This window comes from Peromyscus leucopus, chromosome X (assembly GCF_004664715.2).
Source record: "Peromyscus leucopus breed LL Stock chromosome X, UCI_PerLeu_2.1, whole genome shotgun sequence".
Classification (NCBI taxonomy): domain Eukaryota; kingdom Metazoa; phylum Chordata; class Mammalia; order Rodentia; family Cricetidae; genus Peromyscus; species Peromyscus leucopus.
This window is the reverse complement of record NC_051083.1, coordinates 30,205,085-30,232,476: the sequence shown is the minus strand read 5'-3', so window position 1 is coordinate 30,232,476 and position 27,392 is coordinate 30,205,085. Positions and strand designations below refer to the sequence as shown.

Sequence of the window (27,392 nt, the reverse complement as noted above, 5' to 3'; positions counted from 1 at the left end):
GGCGCTCGTCCTCTGGCCCGCCTCTCCGCTCGCCGCAGCCGAGGCTCCTCCTTCGTCCAGCCTCCGGGGCGGGGTCTGTTGGCTTGCCCTACCCTCGCCGCCTAAGCCTGCACTCCGCCAGACGGGTCCCCTCCCCGCGGCACCACGGCTTCCCTTCCACAGCACGGCGACGGGGGCTTCCCCTCAGCCGCCGCCGCCGCCGCCTCGGTCTCCGCAGCCGGCCAAGCTCCGCCGCGTCCGCGGCCCCCGGCCGCCGTAAGTATCGAGGGGATCCGCTGAGGTGGCAGGGATGGGAAGAGGGAGAGATGGTCGGGCGCGCCCCCCGCCGCCCCGTGAGCGCCCCGACGACCCCACCCCGAGTCCTCCCGGGGCGTCGCGCCCCGAAACTCACTTCTGGCGGCGGTGGCGCCCCGCTCTTTACTCTGCGGCGCGCCAGTGATGCTGGGGCCGGTCCTGGGTTCCGCGGGGACCCCGAGGCACCTGTGGTTCGCCGATCGCCTTAAGTTTGGCGGGGCGTTTTGGGGAGGGGCCGGGGGTGGCGGCAACCGAGGACTTGGCGCCCCTGGCGGGCCAGAGGATGCCATTGTCTCTGGTCCGCTCCTTGCCGGTCACCTCTCCGGGCTTTGGGCAGTGATGGAGTGTCGTCCCGGGAGGAGGGGAGGCGTCCAAGACTGCGGGACCCCTAGGATGCTGGACCGGAGCCCATTCCAAGGCTGAGCCCATTGTTGTTTTTTGTTTTGTTTTTGTTTTAATACCAATCTGGAGAAATTTTTGTTCCGCGATTTGCGGCAAAAATCAAAGCGAGGGAAAAGAAATACTTGTGCCATGGCTTTCGTCCCATGTTAGTACATCATTTGTTTTAAGGGAAATGCGTGGTTTCTTCGTCCTACAAAGTGGTAGGGCGGATACTGGACCCTGCTACAGATAGCCTAGAGCGCACTTCTGTCGTTAGCAAACCCTCTCTCCTGGTCACCAAGATTTAAGAAAAACCAATCGTTTCCTTCCGCAAGTTCTAGTAACGGTTTGCGTTCAATGTCCAGTAGATGCTCTCTCTACTTGTCATCCTCTTCGAATACCTCTGTCTTCAGAACTTAGATGGGCGGCACTTTGCTATCAAAGAATTATATAGCGTGTTGTGTGGGGGTAATAGCCAATTTTAACTTTATTAAAGTTAAATGGCTACGCCATAAATTTCCGGATGTTTTCTTGATGCCTTTGGGATATTGCGAAGTGAATTTCCTGTCGAAATTTAGAGCCAGTTTGATTTTCTATTAGTTACGTAAATTCCTCTTCCCGGTGTCCAAATTTAAGGTGGTGTGGTGAATATTAAGAATCTGCCTTGGGGTCTTACTTGCACTGTCGCTGTTAAAGGAACTTAAAGGGGTTAAAAAAAGAACACCTATCCGAATTTTACCTTCAAATTAGCTTTACAATACAGCTCGTTTTTACCAGTTGAATTATAAAATACCTGCCTTAGAAAACGAAGCCTGACCAACAGACATGCAAATGCTAAGTAAATCCATACAAATTAGCTTCAGTATAAAACACACTAGAATCCAGCATACATTCAAATGTATTTTTTGTTTTAAAACAAGTATTCTGTGAAATGCCTCAAAATTTTGTTTTTTTAATTAAATATTCTGTGCAGTGTCTCAATATGAGTAACTTTTGGTTAAGCTTTTCAGACTTGCATTCTCTCTCATGTAATATTACATTAATTCAGTTCTTGAGTGTTGGATTTTATAAAAGTGAAATTTTTATAAAAAAATTTATAAGAAATTTTTATAAAAGTGAAACGCAAACATAAAAATCATGCTTTTGTTAAAAAACATGTGTTGTTTGTGAGATCTTTTTGATTAATATTCTGTTTTGCTTAAAATATGCTTGCATAAATTGAGGAGAGTGCTTTAAGTGGTAAGCAGTCTGTCTGTAAGAAATTCAGCCTGGAACTAGAACGGCCTCAGGGTGAAAAATCGTAGGTCTCCTCTTTCCTAGAAATGTACCTAAATCAACTGCCTCCTGTCTACAGTTTCCTTTTGATGCATGTAGAGCAGGGAATGTGTAGCACAGGTAGAAAATTGTTTCTTAAATTATCAGAGTTCTTGTTCTTTGAAAATTTCACTCCAGCTTACCACCTGTTCTTCTTGCCACACACTCTCTTCCACACTTACCTACATATTGAAGACCTTTCCAAAAGAATTTCCTGCTATTATAACCTGTACAGAAATGTTGATGGCTTACTAATCATTTGGCAGGCTCTTTACTGTATCCCCAAAGCAGCTCTGAAAACCATGTGATCTTAACTGTTGATCCTAGGTAATTGTATGTAATCTTGATTTTATTTCTCTTAACAGATGCAGTTTATGTTGCTTTTTAGTCGTCAGGGAAAGCTGCGGCTGCAGAAATGGTATGTCCCACTCTCAGACAAAGAGAAAAAGAAGATCACAAGAGAACTTGTTCAAACCGTTTTAGCTCGGAAACCTAAGATGTGCAGCTTCCTTGAGTGGAGAGATCTGAAGATTGTTTATAAAAGGTATCATTTTTTTTAATCAGAAAGGTGAAATATGGTCAAACATTAACATTATTTCAGATGAGGAAATTGCAGACTTTTATGTCGATAAAGAAGGATTAACAAATATTTAAATGAAATAAATTTAAAGGAAAACTTTCCATTTAAAAGTAACGGCCGTTTTGATTGCTTGCCTTAGGCTGAAATGCTAGCAGCAGGGGAATCATTTTAAAATTAATTATATAATTAAAGACAAACAATTATTCGTGCTTGGTCATCATTTTAGAAAAAATTCAATGAATTAATTTCATTATAGGGGTTAATAGGGTCAGTATTTTAAAATTTTAAGTAATTCGATAAATCAGACATGTATAGATAATAATAGTGTGATAACCCTTTCAACAAATCTATAAAGATTTATTTATCAAGTGACTGATATTTGGCATTCCTTTTATCTGATTTTTATAATTAATCTTACTTATAAAGATCCTGGGCACATACACCATTTCACTATGCAGATGTTTAAATACTTGTGTATATACAGGATCTCTTTGCTATTAGTATTTATTAATTTGAGATAGACTTGTTGCTGTGGAGGAGTTGTGCTTAGATATGATAATTTTACCAAGGATAAATGTTTTTTTTTTTTTTTAAATGATGTTGCAAAAGAACTTGTAGGTTAGCTCTTTACACAGTTTTTTTTTTCTTTAATGCTCTACATCTTTATTTTACAGAATGTTTTTTGAGGGAATGTTTCTTATTTCTTCCCCATTTCTGGCCCCTTTTGAATAATTTACTGAATTTAAGATAAAAGCATGTCTGCATATAAAACACTTTCTTGTAAGGGGAGTGTGCAGAGAACTAACAGTATGGAACACAATGAAGCAGAAGAAAAATGTTTTCTTCTATTTTTTTCTCTCACTACATTCCAAGTATGGATGGGTTTTGTGGTGGAGGAGGTGGCAGGGGAAGAAATGACATTTATAGGACATAAAGATTCTTAAATACATTAGACTTACTGTTATTTCATAGTGAATTTCATCAGTTTGGGTGATTTTTTTTTATTCAGTGTTTGGCTTGGTACTTGTTGAGAAAGATCATAAAAAATAGCATTTGAGAGCTGAGTGATGCCTTAGAACAATACACACACACACACACACACACACACAGACACACACACACACACTCACACACACAATCACACATACACACACACATTCACACATACACACACAATCACACATACACACACACAATCACATACACACACACATTCACACATACACACACACAATCACACATACAATCACACATACACACACACACAGGGATAGAATCTTGACTAAAACAAGTAGAAGTATGATTGCTTTTGTGGAATCAGAAATAAGAAACCTGTACCCTGGCTCAATTGGCCTCTGCTTTCTGTACTAGAGACAGGTCTTCCATTTGAAAAATACAGTTACTGTTCATTCAGATTTCAATTTATAAAAGATGAGAATTTTCTAATGGTGACTTGGCTCAAGGTCACATACTAGAGATGGGCATGGGGCTGCAACTTAAGTCTTAAGCGTGAAGGCAATGGCTTTAAACAGGTGTGGAAAGAAAGAAAGATTAGATTTGCATTTCTGAAAAGACTGCAGTGAACCATGGCTGGGGGAGTGGAAGGGGCTGAGACTGGCACCTGCAGGATCAGTGGGGGACTGCATGACAATTGGATCCTGAGCTGAGACGCTGCAAAGGAAACCACCGGTTACCTAGGGAAGTTTGAGAAGACTTAGTCACCCTGAGAAACAGAGAGAGCAGCCAAGGAAAGAGGAAGTGGAGTCACCTCCATTTCCAGAGTTTGGCTTTGGGATGAAAGGTAAGCTAGAGAATTCAGTTAATTTGGGGGCAAGTTGATATGGCCATATGTGTTCACTTGGCTCTTTGATGAGATATGGTGGGCATAGGCATAGAACTTGAGGGTGAAACCCAGACTGAAAGTATTAAATCACCAGCATTCTGGTGCGGGTGCAAGGGCTAAAGAGGGGCCTGCAGATCGAAGTGAGAAAGAAGCAAAGGACTGGTTTGAGGTCAGGAAAGTCGAGGAGCAGAGAAATGTGAGCGTAAGAACACTAATGTCAGCTGTTACATGAAGTACAGTAAAAGTGAAGAACTCTAGAATCTTATCGTGAGCATTCCATGCATTGCCTGTTGTCAGAACATTGTCAGTGGAGTAGAGACAGAATTTTTGATATAATGAGGTGAAGGCAGAGAGGTAGAGAAATTGAAACAGCATCTATAGAGTACTTGGGAGAGCTTTGCCAAGAACAGAAGAGGTGGTAACTGCCTATAGACCTGAATTCTGGAATCCTAGACAGGGTTTATAAAAGGCTTGAGAAGTTTAAGCTTATTTCTAGATAGTGAAAGGAGTCCCCCGTGTGGAGGAGGAAAATCCTAGCAAGAGAACAAGCCCATGAATGGGCCATTGAGAGGGAAAAAAGGAAACAGCAGGTTGGTGTTCATACACTTGCCACTCAGCCTGTTCCTGTTGATCTTGCTACCTTTTTCAGAAATTATAAAAAAGAACTCTAAACTGATCTGATATTTAGATCGAATTTTTTTTTCAAGTAAAATTTGGACTTAACAAAAATAAAAATAGCTTTATTGAGATGTTTCATATACAAAAGACAAAATGAATAATGTTTTTCTATAGGCTCCCTCCCATTTCATACTGAAAACCTCATCTACTTCCCACTTAACCATGTATTTTGTTATTATCAGGTGATGTGTTTTCCCTGCTCCGGCTGGAAGAGAAGACCTTTTAAGCCAGAGAATTTCTACTGAGCTCCTATTAAATTCTGCTCTAGCACTTTCACTGCTCCTCTTAGCATGTGTTTTTGTGTCGTCTTTGTTCATTTGTCCTGCCCACATTCTTCACCCCTGAGCATTTGGCATACAATTTTCCCTTTGTGGGGGGAAGCAGTGGGGCTATAAGGGTAATATAGTTGAAAATCTGGGCCATTACCTAGTTTTATGACTTTGAATATTTTTATTTATTTATTTATTTATTTATTGCCTTTGTTTCCTCATCTTTAAAGTAAGTGCTCCTGAATATCCACTAGAGACAGAACATTATATGCCTAGTTTGTGCGACATTTCATAGTAGAGGCAATTGAATTAGGTCTTTTGAAATTAATTTTAAAATGCATCCCCATGTTACTAGCTTGAGAATTTGTTGAAGGGTACTTATTGATTTTCTTTACTAACAAAAGAAATTTTAATGACATACCAGTGGGTATTGAGAATAGTTTAGCTACATTCACGCACAGTCAGCTGATATTTAGCTGACTGCAGAGAAGTCATGTGTTTTGAATATAAGAATAGGCACTTTCAGATGTTCTGAGTGCCAGTAATTAGAGTAAGCCCTAATCCATGGTACTAAAAATAACTAAACATACCTCTCTTCTTACTAGTCTATTATTAATTTTACTAAGAGAACAACATGAGCTCATATTGAATTTTAAAGCACCATTTGATTCTAAAAATAGAGAGTACTCTAGGTTCTCTTGGTAATCTTTTACTAAATCTATATGGCATTGTTTATCTCTTTCCCTTCTTCAAAGCTCTTAATATATTTGCATTGAGCATATTTTAATTTTAGCCAGGTGCAGGATTATTTTAATACACTCCACAGCTGTGGTTTTTAATAGGAAATTTGGGCTCCAGGGTCAAATTTCTGTTCTCATCCAGTTACTTAAGCCTGAGTCTCCTATAAATGCAAGTAATGCTATCTTGGTAGGGCTGTTGTGAGATTAAGATGGTAAAATATGCAAAAGCCTTTACTACCACTTAGTGCCTCACTCAGAAGGAGTCTCTCAGTTGTACCTGCCATTGTACTTTCCTTCCTTCCTTCCTTCCTCCTTCCTCCTCCCTCCTCCCTCCTTCCCTCCTTCCCTCCTTCCCTCCTTCCCTCCTTCCCTCCTTCCCTCCTTCCCTCCTCCCTCCTTCCTTCTTCCTTCCTTCCTTCCTTCCTTCCTTCCTTCCTTCCTTCCTTCCTTCCTTCCTTCCCCAGCTTTCTGAAGAGGGGTTCTTATCACACTAATAGCTGTCTATTCACCTGGAAGGAATAGTTGTTTTAAGCTGATGCCTTTTCCCCGTTCTTAGTGAAGTAAAACATTGAGAGGATTGAAGTTACCACTGACTGGTATAGGAGATTCTAGATTTGATCTCTAGAATGACAAAAAAAAAAAAAAAAAAAAACCTAAAACACTATTGGAGGAGTTCTTTTTTTTTTTTTCTTTTTAAACTATTTTTGGTTAGTACCTAGTCCTGCTCATTTTTAAATTCATGATTGGTATAATTTAGGACCTTCAATTATTTAATTATTATTTAAATATCATTTATTTGTATACAAAGAGGAAGTATTATGGATAAAGAAGCAAGGAGATACATACTAGAATGCCTAACAGTAGCATGGGAGAAGTTTGAACATAAAGAATCTTACTCCAAACTTACTATTAATAATCTCTTCAATAGAATTATTTGTTATTCTGTTCATAGAAATAACTTTTATCTGTTTTTTGGTTTGTCATTTTTATATCAGTTCCTTTAATCTTTAGTTTTCATAATTCAAAGAATCTCCTATACCAGTGGTTCTCAACCTGTGAGTCACAACGCCTTGGGCAACCCTCTTTCTCCAAAAATATTTACATTACGATTCATAAGAGCAGCAAAATTACAGTTTTGAAGAAGCAATGAAAATAATTTTATGGTTAGAGATCACCACAACATGAGGTATGGTATTGGAAGGTTGAGAATCGCTGTCCTATATCATTTGTACCAGACACTCCAGATGCTGTTGAAGAGCATGGATTAGGGAGGGTGGAGAGTTGTAATAGTCTTGCTTTTTAAATAGATAAACAAAATAAGGTTATGATGAGAACAAGAGGAAGTTCTTTGCTTAGGTTAGAGATGGTGCCCTATTTTGCCTTTCCTATTTCTTTTACTGAGGATGAGGGAACACATTGAAATGTCTACTCTGAGAGACCAAAGGCTTGCAGATTTGAGACTTCTGTGTATACATTATCCTTCAATAACATGTTCTAAAACATTGACAATATCCTCAGTAAGCCCTTCAGTTGGGATATATTAACAGCTTATTTTCTCCGTTTGCTTATAGTTGGAATCAATCACACTGTATATTTTGTTCTAATTAAGTAAACTTAAGAAAAACTGACTCAATTATATTTTCAAATGCTCAGAGAGCAACCTGAAAAGAAGAGCAAGATCAAGTACTCCTTCTAAAAGACATGATTGAGTTATTTTTCTTTTTGCCTGTGTTTTCCAAAATTTCTCTTGTACATTTATTACTTTTGTAATCTAGGAAAAAAAAGAATTTGTTTTAAAAGAAGAATAACTGTAATAAGCATGAGGACTTGTACAATAGGACATGGAAAATATATTTAGAAAACATGATTATAGGGGTAACATTTTTCTGTGATTCTGATTCATTACAGATATGCCAGTCTATACTTTTGCTGTGCTATTGAGGACCAGGACAATGAACTGATTACCCTGGAAATAATCCATCGTTACGTGGAATTACTTGACAAGTATTTTGGCAGCGTGAGTAGTAAATTTAGTTTTTATCTTGTCTCTAACAAGCTTACTATTTGGGGATTCTAACTGTGAGGAGAGGACAGGACTGACCATTATTTATTTATTTGTTTGTTTGTTTGATGTTTGTTTATTTGGTTTTTCAAAACAGGGTTTCACTATGTAGCCTTGGCTGTCCTGGAACTCACTCTATAGACCAGACTGACCTTGAACTCACAGGGATGCACCTGCCTCTGCCTCCTGAGTGCTGAGATTAAGGGTATGTGCCACCACTGCCCTGCACTGACTCTTATTTCTTGTCAGTGTATCTAGTCAATTTTCAGAATCTCTGGCTCCACAGATCTACTCATTTAATGAAAATGGTGAGAATAAGTCTTAAAATAGCAAAAGAGAAGGGCTAGATAGAAAGCTTACTTGGTGAAGTGCTTACCACCCAAGCGTGAGAACCGGAAGTAAATCTCTGTGTGTACATAAAAAGCCAGTGCTGGCTCCTGCTGCAGCTGCTGTAGCAGCTGCTGCTGCTTTTTTAATTTTGTGTGTATGGGTGTTTTGCCAACCTGCACGTCTGTGGCATCACTTGCACACTTGGTGTCCACAGAGGCCAAAAGATGTCAAATCCTCTGGAAGTAGAGATACGGTTACCTGTGAAGTATAATGTAGTTGTTAGGAGTTGGACCTTGGTCCTCTCGAAGAGCAGACAGTGCTTTTAATTGCTGAACCATATCTCCAGCCCCTAGCTTTCACTTTTAATTCCAAGGAGGGTGAAGACAGATCTCTGGAGCTCACAGACCAGCCAGCCTAGCCTAGTCTATGAGGCCTAGGTCCCAGTGAGAGACCCTGTCTCTGAAAACCAGGTAGATGGCTTCTGAGGAACAACACCCATTTGCACCAAACACACACACACACACACACACACACACACACACACACACACACACACACACACACTAGTGAAATAGAAGAGTCCTATTGCTGATACTAGCATTCTGTAAGTGTGAAGTATAGCTTTCAGAATTGTTGCAGTTTAATCACATTACTCAAGAAATATGTATTTAAAGATCAGTTTTTATGAGTGGAAAATTATTGTTGACTACATAGGGAGTGTGCAGAGCCAGGTCTTACTTGTAGGCATTGTGTTGTCAAGTACTTGAAATCTTAAAATTAAGCTTACTTAAATCAATGTCGCTTAATCAGCAAGATTTCTATTTTGAAAAAATTAAGATCAATTCAATCTGATCAGATTTATTCACTACCTAGTAGTGAATAAGCATCTTTGACTTAAGTTTTAACAGGCTTTGTTTGGTTTCATTTTGCTTTTGCTTTCCAGGTGTGTGAACTTGATATCATCTTTAATTTTGAGAAGGCCTATTTTATTTTGGATGAATTTCTTTTGGGAGGAGAAGTTCAGGAAACGTCCAAGAAAAATGTCCTTAAAGCAATTGAACAGGCTGATCTCCTGCAGGAGGTAAGCTACTTAGGCTCCTGAAAAGAAACTAGCATGTTTTGCTTTTGCTAGGGAAATCTCAGTCATCATTCCTACAAGTTTCAGAAATTACTTCAAAGCATGCTTGGTATGTAGTGTTCATGTACAGTTTGACTGGAATATGTGTCAGTCACATCAACTCAGTTATCTATGGATGGATGGTTCTTTGTGGAGATAGCCTGCCAGTCAGGCTGATTTAGAGGACAGACTACTTCAATTAAAATAAGTAAATGAATAAATATATATTAAAGGGGGGAACAATTGGCCAAAAATAATTATCATTTGAGAACTTCTCATCCTTTGTTTTGAATTACTTAAAAACCGCCCACCTGTTTCATTAGAGTGGATAATTAAGAGTTGACTGTGAGATTATGGCATTTCCTTTCCAAATTGCTTCATGTTTTCACCTCATGTCCATTAAGTACAAATGTAGCCAAGCAAATGTTAGTGTTTTCTAATTACACTTTTTCTAGAACCCTCTGGCTTTGTGTTAACAAAATTAACTTAAAATGAATTTGTACTTCTCTTTGTTCTTTTGAAATAACTAACCATGTTCTGTCTAAACTATTCTATTCTTAACTTCCATATCCCAGAACCATACCAACCCCTTTCCCTCCTGATTGCCTTCAATATCCTGAGCTAACCGTGTGGTTGATGCTTAGGTACCAAATTCAGTTATGGCTTAGAACTAATTGTGGTTGTTACAGTATACAAAGTTTACCAAGAAAATGGCTTAGTAAAGAAAAATGGGGTATTTTTATTAAGATAGCTGTATGTATTTGTGTGTGTGTGTGTAGTGTGTGTAGTGTGTGTGTGTGTATATATATATATATATATGACACAAATGAATATTTATGTCCCATGGGTTCATTTACTAAAGTGTTAAAAGTAGATTTGTATTCTTATTTTATTTTAACCCTTTCATTATTACATATTTATTATGTTTTAATTAGTAAAATAGACTTTTAAACTCAAAATTTTTAGTATTTCTGAAATGGCTAGCTTTAAAGGAATGACTAAGGGGAGAATAACTCAAATTCTCTGTTAAAATTTCTTTACTTTTGGCCTCTGTGGTGGGGGGAACTCCTAGTGAATCCTCTGTATCAGTCAGCTCTAGGGCCTGCTTCAAGTTGTGTTGATATCAATCAAAGTCTACAACTATTAAATGGGAGACAATGAACTGTGTGTTTAATGATGTTGTAGTTATCAGAAAAATGGTTGGTGAGTGCAAAACTCAAGTATTTCAGTGACAGCCCTCATGCCATCTGCTGTTGGTAGTCCAATGAGCACAGACCTTTTCCTTGTGTGCACAGTTTGCCATGGTGCTTTATTAATTGACTGCAAACATGTCATTTTGGAGGTTTGTAATTTTAACATCAGGTATGCTGACTCCAAAAGTATATCCTACTGTTATAATATTGGTTTTAAAATTAGCATCTCCTTTTTGTTATTTACTAATCAAACTTAAGAGAAACAACAACAATTAAAAAAGCGATTAGGTCAATCTGAGGATGTAGCTCAGTTGGAAGAGTGTTTCCCTCGCTTGCATGAAGCCCTAAGTTCAGCAGTCTTAAGTAGAGTAGTATGTGCCTATTTTCTTAGTACTTGGGAAGTGGAAACAGAAGAATCAGTTCAAGGTCTGGGCTACAAAGTTAAGTTTCAAAGGAAGCCTGGGCAACCTGAGGCCCTGCCAAAAACAAAAAATAAAACTAACCAAAAGATAGGCCCCAACATTAAGAGTTGGAAATTCCTCATATTTGTGTCTTGTCTTAATAATGTTTCTTACAGAACTATAATCTCTTGTATCAGAACTTGGTGTTTCTTCTGTTTTTCACCACTTTCTGGTTAATTTTTTGTTGTTTTTAAGACATCTTTAAAGATATTAAAGCTCAGTTTTTCCTTTTAATGTGTTCCTAGGGCACTGATAATCTTCTTGTTCCTGAGTTGCTTTTTAAATGATGCTAAAAAATTGCTCTATGCTTTATAATCAGACAACAATATCATGTTTACTTGATAGTGTGTATTTACTCTATGAAAGGATACAAAGCATTATTATAGCAGTATGTGCTATAGAATACTACTAAGAAATAGAAACTTCTTAGGCCTGAGTATGTTCACTATTGTCATTATCAGTAGTTAGATTTAGAGACAGTGTTTTCTCCAAAGTCTCCTTGTTAAGATTTAGCAAAATGCCTAGGTCTCTAATAGCTTTGTAGGTCTTAGAGTTTGAAATATAGTAGTCACTTTGTCAGTGTCCTCAAGTGATTTTGTTTCTAAAATTGTTTAAGGATAGCTATTTTAGCTAAATGTATCCTAAAATTTGCAGTAAAGGAACTAAAAATCCAATTGAAATGTAATTTTTCATGTATTATAACTTTTCTATTTGGTGTCAAAATCTTTATTGGGACTGTTTTAAGCACTAAAGATAATTTTGAATTAACAATGAACTTTATCTGTTGGCTGAATAGTATATACAAATTAGAATAATTTTGATTTTAGATCTTTTTATAATTTGTGAAATATGTATTTCTATTCTTATAGAATATATATAATAATATAAATTTCTATTCTTACTTCTATTCAGAAAATTTGTTAAAATTTTGCTTTTGCCCAGCTTATTTAAATATGTAATGTAGGTAGTCTTTCATTTTATGGGCAAGCAGAGCAGATGTCAGTGGTTAAAGTAGATTTTCTGCTGTTATGCTACAGTTAGTAATAAGAACAAAACAAATGTATATCTGAATAACTGCCAAAACATTAGTAAACATTGTGATTTAATGGTATATTTTTCATATTTGACATTTGTAGACAAATTCTGTATTTATACCTTTTGGTTGTATGAATTCATAATTAGCTTTGGGTGAGTAAGCCCAGAAATTGACCCATTATCCAATTTTCGATATTTGACTGTTAGAATTTAAAACATGTCATCTCAACATGCCACTGGTACTAAAGTTGATTTTTAAATTAAGATATGACATGCTAAGATTAATGAAATTATATTCTTTATAATGCTTAGCACATTTCTCTCCCCACATACCTAGTTTTTGGGTGGCAAGGTGAGGTATCATGTAGTTGAATTTATTTTATAAACACATATATTGATAATGACAAAGGAAATAATAGTATGGCTTTTTTTCCCTGTGAAGTCAGGCACTTACCAGTTTTTCTCTGCTCCTTAATTTTATAGAGCCAGAATGAAGAATGGGGAGGTTTGTCTGAGGATATCTTATGATAAAGAGCAGTCTAAGACTTTAGTTCCTTTGATCCCCAACTTATTTATTGGTAACTACCAAATTTACCATTTTTGTGGCATGGATAAAATGGCACTATGCAGAGACTGTTGCACGTGAGATGATTTCAAGTCTTTGCTTGATCTGTGAAGATCAAATAGTTAAATGTTAGGCATTGGGCTTGTTATAACCCTAGAGGTAGATGCATGATGGTGTTGATCAGCGCTTTGAGATGTGTCGATCTTTCTTTTTTATACTAACAGCATCATTTTGAAATCTCTGGGGAATTTTTTCTTTTGAGCTTTGTTTGCTGTTGGTATTGTTTCTCACTAAAGTAATCAATGAAATGGAAAAGTGAGGTGCCAAAAGCAAGCACTGTACTCATGAATTTGCTTCTACTTGAAGATGATCCACTTTATGAATAGATTGACTGGATTTGCAGATGTTTGTCTGTCTCGTCTAGAAAGCAGTAGTCTATGAAGAATTACTGCTGCTAAAATTGATTTGTTTTAGTGCTGAGGCCTGCATGAAATATCTTAATAGTATGCTATGTCTTTGTGAAAGTAATCATTAATCTGTGGGACTGCATAAAATGGAAAGGTAAGAATCTTGAGAGAAAAGTGATTTCTTTAAAGAAATGAGGTTTTGCCGGGTGGTGGTGGCGCACGCCTTTAATCCCAGCACTCAGAAGGCAGAGCCAGGTGGATCTCTGTGAGTTCGAGGCCAGCCTGGACTACCAAGTGAGATCCAGGAAAGGCGCAAAGCTACACAGAGAAACCCTGTCTCGAAAAACCAAAAAAAAAAAAAAAATGAGGTTTTTATTATTATTTTTATAATAATATTAAGCAAATAATTATTTTGTGAAGTAATTCTTATAACTTATAACATAATCTTATAACATTATGAAGATTTAAGTTTTTCAAAAAAATTAAACTTTGCTAATTAATATTTAGGCATGTAGTGAGACTCAAGAATATCTAAAATTGTTTTAAAAGCATAGATCTTTTCAAATATATACAATGTCATTTAACAGCACAACACGTTGTTATAAATTTTTTTCCGATTTGCTTTAAGAAGCAAAAAACCCCTGTAATTCTTTTGTAATTACCATTCTTTCATGTTATATAACTTTTAGGCTTAAACTGTTTCTTTAATTACATTAAAAGTTAAGGCTATAGTTCTTAATGCAAGAGTGTTTTAAATGCAGTTTCAGGGTCTTCTAGAACAGATTCTGGAGAAAGGAGGTTTTATTGCTGCTTAAAATAGACAGTCTAGAAGCGGACAGATACACAAGGCAGAATCAGTCTCCTTTAGCTTTACTTTTAGTGCCATCCAGTATGACTAGTGGCATTGGTGTCTGCTTTCTGGGTTGGAATCATTTTGTTCTATGGAGTTTTAGTCAGTGTTTTTGTTTGTTCTTTGTAATTTTGAACCCACCCCCCGCCCCCACACCTTGTTGTTTCTTTTCTAACTCATGGTGAAGCAGCTCTTGGTTTCTCGTTTGTTTCTGCAGTGCCTGGGGCGAGAACTCCTGGTAGTCCCCACGCTAGGCAAGCCCTCTGTCACTGTAAACCTGTATCCCTGGCTCTACTTGGCTTTTCCTAATCATTAAAAGCTGGAGTAATTTAAATAGCCAATTATTGCAAAGTTGATCTTGGAATGATTTTTTTCACTAAAACCCATAATAGTAAATGCAATGTTATATCATAATGCATATAAAGTACAAAAATTATTGAGTAGTCTCATTTCTTGCTTTGTTCCCTCAAGTTTTATATTCTATTCTATTTTTCTTTTTTTAATGCTATTCTTAATAATTGATTTCATGATCCTAGGGTTAGGACCTACTAAAAGCATATTCCAAGTGGTCAATGGTAATTTTTTTCATTAAACAGTACTTGATGAAAATTTTAGGTTTGAGTTATTCCCCTGCTGACATTATAATTTGTTTTGTTCCTCTGTGCTTAAAAAATTAATTCTCAGAGTAGAAAAATTAATAAATACAGGCCAACACACTAGAATATATTCTTACCCACCAAGCAGAGCCAATTAGATTAACTCATTGATTCTCCTGGGAATGAGGTGGGGCATTCGTGCACTTCCAGGATACATTGGGCTATGCATGCCCAGACAAATTCCTTGTTGTGTATTATGACTGGCATCTACTAAGAAGAGACCAAGGACACTGCTAAATATCTTATTTATTCTGCCCAGGCACACCCACCAAAGAATTATCCAGCCCCAAAAGTCAGTTGTTTTCAAGGTGAGAAACCCTGACATAATTTAATACCTTGAACTAAAAATTTCATTTTCATTTATAAATGGTTACATCTTTTCAATAGTATATGTAGTATTCAGTATATATAATGGTTGAAACTTAGTCAGAAATGCAAATGAGTAGAAAAAACTTTAAAATTGTGAAGAAAAACATATGCTAAAGAACACATAAATGGCTATAAAAAAAACCACCCCTGTGATTGATACAAACAAATTACCTTTGCCTGATAACTAGCGACTAGGGAGATAATCTATGGGTGCCTTTAGAACCTAAGCCACAGAAAAGCTTATGGGATGTCACTGAATAATCGAATTTCCTGAACAACAACTACCTCTGTTCATTTCTATTAAGGTAATTGAGTTTTTCTGTGGAAACAAGATTGAATCTACCCTGCAGGCAGGCAGAACACTATTGAATTTTCTGCCGATTTCCTCATCCACTTTAGGATGTGATCATTTCTTAAAGGAAGAATAAAGTGACTAGATTTACATAAACAGACTTCCTTTTCTTATAGATAGACTTTTTGTTCTTACACTGTTAGTCTTGAAGAGTTTGTTTGAAGTTCTGACTCTAAGAAACCATTTTCTAGAAAACTGGTTAAATTTAGGGTATTTGAAGACAAATACAGCTACACTAGAATAAGTCTAAGCTAACTTTCTGTCGTTTTATTTAAAAAGCATAATTAGATGCCAGAGAAAGTAATTTGTCCTTAGGATCTTATAGTTAACAAGTTTTGGAGTAGCATTTATAAGATGTAATAAAAAAGTTACTCCACTTATTTTGAAGGAAAAAACAATAGACATAGATGAGTAGCCCAGTAGGAAAGAGCAGAGGACATGACTAAGTTGGGGATGAAAAAAACAAAAACAGTCTTTACTAAGGGAATACAAGTTAAAATACCTTAAAATACCACCTAACCTTTTTGAAATTTTTCCTTCTTGCAGCAATAAGAGATATTATTGTTACTGCTTGTAAACACTTAAACTTGTGTTTCATTTTGAAGGAATGGTTTTGTGGTATCTATTTCATGATGAAACTTTCTGTCCCATTAGTTGCACATCTAAGAATTTTATCCAACTGAGAAATGTATATGTGTGTGTGTGTGTATGTATATGTATGTATGTATGTATGTATGTATGTATATGCACCAAGACATATAGGCTTAGCATAATATTTAGCCCCTGGAATTTACCCAAATGTCCATTAGTGGGAAACAAGTGAAGAAAATTACAACACAGTCATACCTACAATTGCTAACATAACTGTAAAAATAAATAAGACTAAATTTCTGTGTAATGATGTGGAAAGATACTAAAGATATATGAAATGATAAATGATCAAGGATAGTGACTATTTATTATAAAGCTCTTCACTCCATTTTTCAGAAGAGGAAAATGGGCATGTAGTTAATATTATACATTTTTTGGTGGAAGAATGCTGCTGTTTGAGAATTCACATTGTTTCTCCACACACAGATGGTAAAAACCTGAGTAGAATTTGCTAAAATAAAGGGTCAGCACAGGGTAAAGCACTTTCAGCTTTTGTCCATGTGATACACTAACCATCTGGAGTAGCCATAAAGCTCTTGCTACTCATTACTAACTTAATGTTAAAGAAAATCAATAGAAGGCTGGAGAGATGGCTCAGTGCTTAAGAGCACTTGCTGTTGTTCATCCAGAGGCCCTGGGTTCAGTCCCCAATACACACACACACACACACACACACACACACACACACACACACACACACACATCAGGTGGCTCACAACTGTCTGTCATTCCAGCTCCAGGGGAAGCTGAGACCTCTGGCCTCTGCAGGCACTTGCACTCATGTACATACCCATATGCAGAGACACATGCCTACATATAATTAAAATAATAGAAATAATTAGAAATGCATTTCCACAAAAAGAAAATCAGTAGATGTTCTTATTAATTTACAAATTTTATAAAATAGAACTATACCATGAGCCCTGTCATCTAAAAGGTGCTTCATGAACTGTTTTCAATCCTTCTATTTTTAAAATTCATTACCCAAAATAGATCTTAGTGAGTTTGCCATATTGTGTGACCCTTTGGAGCTTAAACTCAAAGAATAGACTTTCAATGTTGAGCATAAGAAGTTTGCATGCTTTGCCACAGAATTCAGTTAGGGTCAATAAAAAGGACCATTGTTTATAAAACATGAGACAAAATATACAATTTTGTAACACAGAGAGTATGGTGTTTAAAAATTTCAGTAAGGTGATAAACTTGAAATCACACTTTCTTATATTTGCTTTTCATTAAATATAAATTATTTTCTCTTTTACTACATTGAAGTAGAATCAGGAGAGTAGCCATTCAGTCTTGAATATCTAACACCATTAGCTTACTAAAGCATCTCTCAGTTCAACAGCAGTTAAGCCAATGCAATTGCTAGTTTAGGAGTGTATAAGCTTTCCAGTTAGTTTTACATAAGAGCCATGCCAGAAGCTTAGCATGGTGAATGAATATCTAGGAAATTTCATGGTAGTAGGGTTTGTCTTTTCTTAAGAAGACAGGTGGTTTTGAAAACAGATCTAAATTGATTCTTGTCTGCTCTGTTTGATATCTTAAACTTGCCACACTACATCTAGTCCTTTTTGTAGCCTGAGAATGAAATTATTCTTAGTGCAGAGGAAAGTTGAAAAAGCACGTGTACTAGGAAGGAGTGTACTGAAAGGGGGTAGGGACAGACAAGAAACGTCTCCTTTACTCATGGAGTAAAGCTGGGGATCTTTTTTCCTCATGAGCTAGATGAGCAAAATTGAGAAAGTTCTTATTTTCTTGGACTTGAAAATCTAGAGAACCATTGGGGACTGGGGAGAAGAGGAACTAACAAAGCATGGGGCATGGCAACAGATTCAATAAAGAAAAATTAGTGCTGAACAAAGGGACCACTCAAAAGTGAAAGCCCATTTCAAGTTGAAAATAGTGCATTTGTAATTGTTCTTCAGAAAAATAGATCTTGACAAAGAATCTGCACTAAGGAAAATTAGTGGTTTATATTTGTATAATGTAACTGTATTACATTTTTTTTTCAGTATTATTCTAGCCTTTACTTCTACTTAATTTAAATCACTGGCATTTTAGTATATTTATAAATTCAGTTTACTGGGTTATAGATATGACTGTTTCCAAAGGTGCCCATGGGAAGAACAAAATAGTAGACCTAGCTGTGCAGGGTCTCTTGTATGCCAAGATGGGCTTTTACCATTACCTCCCCTAGTTCTTACATATTTTTTTTTAAACTCAGAAAATGTACTGGTAGTATGAGGGTCCAGAATACTGAAGTTTATGTTGAACTTACTATACATCCTTTGCATATGAGAGAAAAAAATCTTGGTCAATTACAGACATAGTTAAATCTTTTACTTAAAAACACAGCTTTAAATGTTAAGTAGTCACTAAGGCATTTATCTCTAGCAGAACTTCTTCATGTGTTAACAGTCTGAACCAGACATGTCCTAGTATCCTAAAAGTGGTTAAAATATACCATTTAATACACACACACACACACACACACACACACCACCACCACCACCACCACCACCACCACCACCACCACCACCACCATTTATTTTTGTGCATTTTAGAGGCTATTTTTTGAAGGATGCTTTTCCAATGAAGAGGGGTTTCTTTCTATGGAAAATATTCTTGACAATTGATGGGTACTAATTTATTGTTTTAGTATAGTAATATGGACCCTTGGCATTAAAGAATAGTTTGGCTTATTATCAACCATTTTGCTTTCCATAGGTTAGTAAAAATACCTGTTAGTTAAAAAGTGATGGTAATGCCTGGGGTGGCCACATTTCAAAATTGTTCATATAAAATTTTTGTACTTGTAAGTCTTCTCTGGGAAGGGATGACTGTATTTTATTATATTTTTTATTTTATTATTTTATTTTAATTTATTATATTCAGCCCTGTTGGAAAACCACCTTTCTCCTTCAATAGGCATAAACTTTTTCATGGTTGGTTTTCATATGACATGATATCAAGTTGAGAAATCAAAAAGTTAAAAAACTATAACATAAAGGCAACTGGTATTGAAATATAAGGTTATTTGAGACTTAAACTTTTCTTGTTCTCTCTCCAGAAAACAGAGAATATGTTTCACAGCAAGAGTATCATTGGGTATAAGAAAGCGTACTAGAATACAAGCTGGAGTACAGACATGCATCAAAATGTAGTAGGCTATATGAATTCAGTTTTAATTTTAATTTTGTCAAGTTTATTATTTGTATTTTGGCATTATTTGGAAAGTTAATTGCATTTAAATCCCAATGGATAGCCCCTATTATTTCATTAAATTGATTCTTTGTAGGAAATTTTCCCCTATAATAACCCATAATTGGGATTATTGATTTACTGCTGAGAGTCACTGACAAAGAATTTCTAAGTACAGTAAATCAGTAACGCTGTTAATACAGAATTAAACTTTCCCTGTGAGAATGAACACTTTTATATGGAAATGAAGCATTAGGCATTTGTAACTAATATTACTTTACTTGCTTATCATTACACTATTCTAAATGGGAAAGGGGCAGCTTTTATAGCCTAATACTTTAGAGTTCCAACTTTAAAATCATCTGGGATGCTGGAAGGTCCACTCAAGACCCTACCTCGGGTTATTTTGTCACTTTTTGATGTGAGAACATCTAACATGTTAGATGTATTTGTAGGCATAGACATTTAACAAACTTGGGGAATTCCTTAGAATAATTTTGAGGACTTAAAAAAAACTAATCTTTAGCCTCAAAGTCACATTTGTTTTAGCTAAGTCAACAATTAAAAGCTTTCCTAGGTACTTAATAATACCATATAGTGACTATTTTTAACTTGTTGTTGTTGGGGGAGCTTTTTCTCTGGAGTCTCTCCTTACTGGGATAGGACCCGAATGAATGTAACACACAAGTGAAAAGGGAAGTACTGTAACTGAACTTGCCGCTAATAGATTGACTGAAGAAACTGGCAATCTTTTCAGCTTGGTAGTAAATACAGTGCTTTAGGATTCTGTAGAATGTAGGTCATCTTGTTTACTGTTACATACCATGAACTTGAAAAAGATAAATCTGAACTGGGCATTTTTTTAAGAATGTAAATGTTCAGCCAAAAACCAAAGAACAAAAGCAAACCTGATGCTTTAGATAACTTTACTGTAAACTAAACAATCTAAAAATTTGATTGTGTCTCCATCAGCTTGTATACTGTGTGTAAGAATATATGCATTTCTTTTGTAGCCACGCCATGAATATTTTAATGTCCCTGTGTACTAAGTGACTGCTCATCGACTATGCAGAATTTCACAGAGGAAATAGAGAACTGATATACTTATGAAAGAAAATGTCCTCAGCTTGGTGACTAATTCTCCTGTAAAAAGATAAAAAGCATCTTAGAGCTAGTACCTTTATGATTGTATTTTTCTGTGCACATTCCTAATTCTATTTTCATTCTGTATATGATATTGATAAATAGTTTATTTCTGTCTACTACTGTTTTCTTCTTGACAAAAATGGCTTGTGAATATTTTGATTAATATCCTAAACACATACAAGTTATTGTTAGTAAACCATCTGTGATTAATCTTATGAGAGTATAACAGAAAGGCTGGGCAATCACAAATGTTTACCAAAGAAAATAGTTATGAACTCAGGCAAAGTTAGCAGCACCACAGTATTTAGTCCATTGTGTGTTGAAGAAAACCAAGCTTTATTTAACACTAAGATTATCTTACAGTCTATATGAGCTAGTATGTTCAACTGTATCACATAAAAGTATATGTTGAAGCAATATAAGAAAGAAAAATCATTTATAATTATAGAAGACCTAAGGTTCAAACATTGACTTTTCAAGAAATTTTGTAGTGCCAATATTGATTGAGCCGCATGTATGCAGTGTCAAACAGTCCCTCTGACCATCACAAAGCTGTCACAAAGTCTCCTGAAACGTCTGTTGCTCGCTAACTCGTTTGAAGTAGTAATACTGAGCCTATTTACATAATAAGACAATTTTGATATTCATTTTCAGTATCCAAACATTTTTATTTATTAGTTAATGGCTTCCTAATTAATATATTAAGCCTTCTAAACACTCAGTGCTGTGTTAACTATGGTTGTATATTTTGAAATACTAAAAGCTTTTAATATTAATTTTATATAAGTATGCTTTTAAAAACATTTAGCATATTTTATTATAAAAAGTACCAGATAACTCATTGTTTATATTTAGGGAATTTAGAGCTTAAGTAAATTGTCATTAAACAATAACTTCAGAGGCATGGTAGGGCATGACTGTCATCCTAGCACTTGGGAGGCTGAGGCAGGAGATGAATTACTATGCTACTGAGGGAGTCCTTGTCTCAAAAGACAAAAAGTAAATATGCCAAAAAATACCCAAACCAGTTTCTCACTGAAAGATCTATGGAAATGTTTTAGGAAACGTAGTATTAGGCAGCTGTATATAGATCAACTATCTCCATTACCATCTGAAGCATCACAAAACATTGGTCTTTCATTTCCATTTTTTCCATCCTCCCACCCTACATGTTGTTCATCTGATTTTAATGTTGCATAAATATGCATTGTCTCATGCCTGTTTGTTTTGGATGCTGTGTGCTGAGCTGTAACAAAATGTTGCGCTTTTTTTTGAGGGGGGGTATCTGTATACAGCTGCTTGCTTTAAATTAGCAGATTCTGAAAGAGCTTTTCTTGCATGTCTAAAATAAAGTATTGCATGTACTTTGTCTCATGTGAATGACTTTTTTCTCCATCCTTTTTGATAAAATAACATTTTATATTATCATTTTTCCAGGTAATTTTTTAAATTGTGATTTAAAAAATAACATAGAATTCACCATTTTAACCATTTCTGAGCCTATAGTAGTGCTAAGTATATTCATATTGTACAACAGATCTCCAGAACTTTTTCATCTTGCAGAAGTGAAATTACATAACTCATCAGCCAACCACTTCCCATTTCTCTCTCACTGAAGGAAGGCCCTGGTAACAACCATTCTATTTTAATCATTTCCCTAAATAATTTTGAGCTACAATTTCAGTGTGAACTTGTAAAAATTACATTTTGTATTATAAACAGTTTGTACAAACATTCAACTTATCCAGTCTTAAAGGCATAAAATGTGTAAATTAGGCCTTTTAGAAAGGACATATATTTTAAATAATGCAAATCCAGAAAGCAACATGATTCTCTTCAGACCACAGGCAGTGAGCACCCTGGAGAAATCTGATCATCCAGGGAATAGTTATGGGCCATTTTTATCTAGATAGGCCGAGAATATAAACTGTGTAGAATTCAGTGTAGGGATCCTTTAACATATTAAAGTTTAAATGAAGTTTAAAAATAATATTATATGGAAATAACCTTTAAATTCACATGCACTTTGTCTCATGTAAATGACTTTTCTTCATCCTTTTTGATAAAATAACATTTTATATTTTCATTTTTCCAAGTAATGTTTTAAATACAGAATTCACCATTTTAACCATTTCTGAGCCTAGAGTATGAAATAGTTTAGTGATTCAGATATCACTCTCCGTGTATTTAATGGTTAAAGAAAGCCAAACATTTTTAAGCAGAAGAGATGGGCATCTATCACTATTGTTGTTAGACTGTCTTTAAAAAACTATCATGAAACATCTAGACAAAACCAGAATCCCATACAGAGCACTCATTTATACATCACTCAACATCAACAGTTATCAACTTCATACCCACTTGTGTCCTAGACAAACTGTCATGTCATCTTTAATGCTCCAGTATGTATTCCTAACAGATCAGTGCCACACCAAACAAAATGGACAGTAACTAATTTTGTCTTGTGCCTGGCTCAGCTTTTCCTAATTATCAGAGGGAATAAATACCTTCTTACAATTTGTTAAATTAGATTCCAAAGAAATTTTATATTGGATGGTTCATAGGCCTTTAGTCTCTCAATTTTTAGCAAGCCTTTTTTTTTTTTTCACTCTGCCATTAAAAAACAAAACTGGACTTTTTGATGCTGCCATACAGTTTCCCACATTCCTATTTAGGGGATTATATTCTTGTGACAATGTTTACCTTTTTCTTTTCTCCATCTTAGATCTGTAACCTGGTAAGATTGCAGTTCAGATGGGAGGAAAGTGTACTTCATAGATTATATTACCTTTTGGAAAAACGCCCTTTTTCACTAAAGCTGATTTCCACCCATTTTTCATTACTAGACAAGCATACTAACAGGCATTCTATGAACTTTTTTGGCTAAAGTATTTAGTACTAAATGCTAAATCCCTTCATTTAGATTTCACTATCAGCTAATATTTTTAAGCACTTTCTTTAAATCAGGCATTGAGCCTTAAACTCATCTCAACATATGAAGGTAAGTACTACTATTTTTGTTTTCCAAATATGGAAACAACAGATTTTAAGTCATTTAAGATTACACTATTTAGTGCATTTCCTACCATTCTAAGGATTCCTGATGTAATATAATAATTTTTCTTTTCCTTGTTTTGTGCTGTCTCGTGATTAGGATGCAAAAGTAAGTTTATTATTGGATAACAAATTCTCACAATGTTTTCATCTATTAAAATAACAATGTTGCTTTTTAATTCCAAAATTGCTAGTAATAGTTAATTGCTGACCTATATGGTCCTTTTTTTTTTTTTAAACTTCTATAGTGTACAAAATTGGGCAGTTTGGAAAATTTTAAAATATCTCTTTTAGATTTGGCTGATTTGGCTTTGACACTGAAAACAAATATTCCTTTTTCTATTGAGATGAAAACGCTTTTTGTTCCATAGTTTGTTTCTTCTGTATGTCACCTCCACCAGTGCCAATGGATACCCAAGGGAGGTCTGGGAAGGTGGCTGTTTCTAAAGCATTGCAGTGGACAGTTAAGGAAAAACTACACCAAACATTTTTCTAGTTAAGCTGTGACAAGACAAAACATTGAAAGTGTTAGATGCCTCGCTAGAACTTGTGGGGACCAGGACCAGGCGTTTTATTTGGAAGACATTTTGAACTTTACTGTTTTAGATAATATTTTCTGTGTATAGTTTCATACATTGCTAGTCAGTTTACAATGGGCTTGCTTTTTGTGTTATAGCAATTGATGGTGCCCAGCACACTGGTCACTACTTAGGTATTTAGTAACTGCTGGAAACATTCTTCTGGGTTTTAGGCACCAATCTTTGAAACCCACTGGCTGTCACTAGTAGATTGCTCCTATGACCCTGCACTGCCGCCTTTCTTCTCTAATGAGCATGCCCTTCGTGTGAGCTTTTCATAGTCTTAAGACCCTCTTGGGAGCTGTATCTGCTTACCAGAGTCTCACATTTTTCCTCCACAGGAAGCTGAAACCCCACGTAGTGTTCTTGAAGAAATTGGACTGACATAACTGTCCTCCCTTGCTGATGACTTCTTGTGGCATTTCACACACTGTAGATGGTCACTGCCTCTCATGTCCATGTTAGCTAATGGTTTAAGATGATGTCTTGTCAGTATTACTGTTTTGCTAAGCTGCTTCATTCAGGCCTACCCATTTTTTTTTAAGGGAACTTTGGTTAATCAAATGATAAATTAAGAGACATAAATATGAATTAGAAAGATGTAGAAAAAGTAACATACTATTTCTGGACATTTTAAAGTTTAAAGGTCAGCCTCATAATTATGTGCATATATAGAAATGATACGTCTATATTCATATATATCCAACAATCTGGCAAAATACATTTACTACTGGACTTGAAAAAGGAAAGTTAAATTATGTGAAACCTGGTTTGATGAAACCAAAGACTAGAGTAGTATTTCAGTATATATAAGAATAAAGGAAATTGACACATCACAGATCAAATGAAAGTTTATTGAAAATTTAGGCAACCAAATTTATACCAAAGACCCTTACTGGATACATCACACATTATAACAAAGGGAATAGATACTTTTGGAGGACTAACTTAGAATGATGCTGTTTTACACTAAAATTCATTATGTATTCTGAATGAGCGGGACAAGGAAGACAGACTTTCCTAATCTTGAGCACATAATTTTTAAGGCCAAGGAACATTTGACTCCTGAGGTAAAGTTTTAGTGGTCATAATCATGTAGTTACTTGTTTTCAATGCCCCAAATTAAAGTAGAACCGTTAATTACTAGGTATTCTTCATAACAGTATGTTGCTCTGTTCACAAAGTGTTACATAAAGTCATTATCTAGAGCATGAATGTTCCTTCTGGGGTACTTGTTAAAGCCAAATTTATTTTTGCTTCCCTGTTGCTTCCTTCCAATTAGAAATGCTACAAACTTGACAGCAGCTCCCTTCCCTTCCACGTTATTGCCTAGTCATCGGAAGTCTTACGGAAATTTCAGATACCTTTCGTACAGCAAAGTAAGAATTTAGTGAAGTACAATGGCATTAGTTGGCTCTATATTTTTTCAAGCTATATAAATGCTCGGCATCACTTTTATACATACTGTCATGTACCTGAACACATCTCCCTGATTTCTACTTTCCCTTGTATATGCTAGGCTGGAGTAAGCTTTGCTGTGATTGTGAACAACTTTCAAGCCACCTGAACACTGTCTTATCACATCACCAATTAATGGTAATAAATGTTCTACAAACACTGTGGTGTACTTTTCTCTCTTTCCAAAAGTTTTGTCAAACTAGGGAAAGCTGTTGAAGGGTTCTTTCTTTTTCAATACAGTGTTGACAATCCCTCTCCATCTGACACCCCACCCCCTGCACTGGAATGTCATGGTGGTTGCAAACACACACAAAAATGACAAGAGTCGAGGAATTTTCATGTACATCAAGCTCATTTAAAAAAAATCGCATAAATTCTATGCTATCAAGAACTTACAACACATTTATTTTCAATTAATAAATGCCGCTTTGAAACCCTTGATGCAGCTGCCTTTGATACGCTTTCTGATTTAGCAACTCTTTGGATTACTCCAGATAATCAATGATATCCAAATGGTGAATCCTCACCTCCTACCTATGAGGAAGTGCTAGCACATGCAACAGACTAATATCTGCTGACTGCTGCCTAATGTAAGCAACAAGTCAAACTTCCAGTTATAGTACCAGTATAGTTATGGGGCCTTCTGCTACTGCAAACAGAAATTATTGCATTCTAAGCCTGAGATATTTAAGAACAAGGAAAGGATTTTGAGCAAATTAAGTTGAAACAGACATTTGTAGGTTTAAAGGGCTTTTGCAAATGCAGCTGTTCACTAAAAAGCCTGTGAGCTTCTGTCAGTAATGTGGAGTTGAATCGTAAGTAGTTTATCACAGACACACACAGGCATCCATTCATTATAGTAAATGTAAGCTCAAAGTCACTATCAGGGTAATGACCCAGGCAGAGGTTTTCTAAACTCCCCCTGCACTCTATACTGGCCATTAACATTTGAGGGGAAAGTCGTCACTTGTTCTTGAGCCCACGAAGAGGGATTTTCTTTCCTTTCCCATCATGATCTAAATATTCAGCTTTAGGACTGAGGATGGACCTCAGGGGTAGCACCCCTGCCTACTATGTTTAAAGTTCCACCATCACACATACAAAACAATCTTTACATAATCTTGGCTAAAGTTTGAACAGTATTTTAAAAGCACCAAATTTACTTTATTCAGCATTAATGAACCCAGTGAATCTAGAAATCCATCATTTTTAGTATCAAGCAGGCATTTAGAATTGAAACAAGTTGCATTTTGTTAAACTTTTTCAACATTCTGTGCCTGTTTTTTTGTTTGTTTTTGTTTTTGTTTTTTTTTCTAAAATGAGGCACTCTAGCCCTGGCTGGCATCAGCCTCCCAAGCACAGGGATTACTGGCATAAGCCACCACACTTGTATGCATCTTTAATGAACTCTCAAACATCAGATTGCTAACTACCACGTGACACTGAATGTCGAGGTCCAGAGCAAGACAGTGAAAGTCTGTGAGGGGAAAGCATCTTGGGAAAGCTAGGGATAATATACATGATCCTACATTCAGTTCTCTTCGCTGATCACTCTTCAGTGATTGTTGTACCAGGGCTGTTTTAACAGTGCATTGAGTCAATAGTGACAAATTTTCTGGGAAATGACAAAATGCTTCTATATAAAGAACTGTCACAACACACTATTCAAGTTAAGACATTCACCGCGACAGCCCCCAGGCGAAGGAGGGGCTGTGGATATGAGGAAAGAGGAGTACAGAAATGGGAACTGCAACACTTTGAAACAGCAAAAAAATTCAACTTTTACATATAGAAAAAATACAATA

At 36.0% G+C, this 27,392-nt stretch overlaps 1 protein-coding gene across 10 annotated transcripts; it reads left to right on the top strand.

The window, feature by feature from the left end:
- On the top strand, positions 1–25,751 carry Ap1s2 (adaptor related protein complex 1 subunit sigma 2). Of its 10 annotated transcripts, none has more exons than XM_037199408.1 (7): positions 50–255; positions 2,355–2,533; positions 8,008–8,116; positions 9,435–9,572; positions 15,035–15,083; positions 19,221–19,310; positions 20,365–21,871. In XM_037199408.1, exons 2-6 carry the CDS (start codon positions 2,355–2,357, stop codon positions 19,262–19,264), a joined length of 519 nt encoding a protein of 172 aa, XP_037055303.1. In that variant the 5' UTR covers positions 50–255; the 3' UTR covers positions 19,265–19,310; positions 20,365–21,871. The 10 variants fall into 10 exon arrangements, 7 of the variants coding, with proteins under 7 accessions (XP_028743583.1, XP_037055304.1, XP_028743585.1 ...); XR_003736429.2 differs by lacking the exons at positions 15,035–15,083; positions 19,221–19,310; positions 20,365–21,871 and adding exons at positions 12,781–12,875; positions 23,652–23,660; positions 24,471–25,751 and having other exon boundaries at positions 56–255; XM_028887750.2 differs by lacking the exons at positions 15,035–15,083; positions 19,221–19,310; positions 20,365–21,871 and adding exons at positions 23,652–23,660; positions 24,471–25,751 and having other exon boundaries at positions 1–255.
- Positions 25,752–27,392: the final 1,641 nt, after the last annotated feature.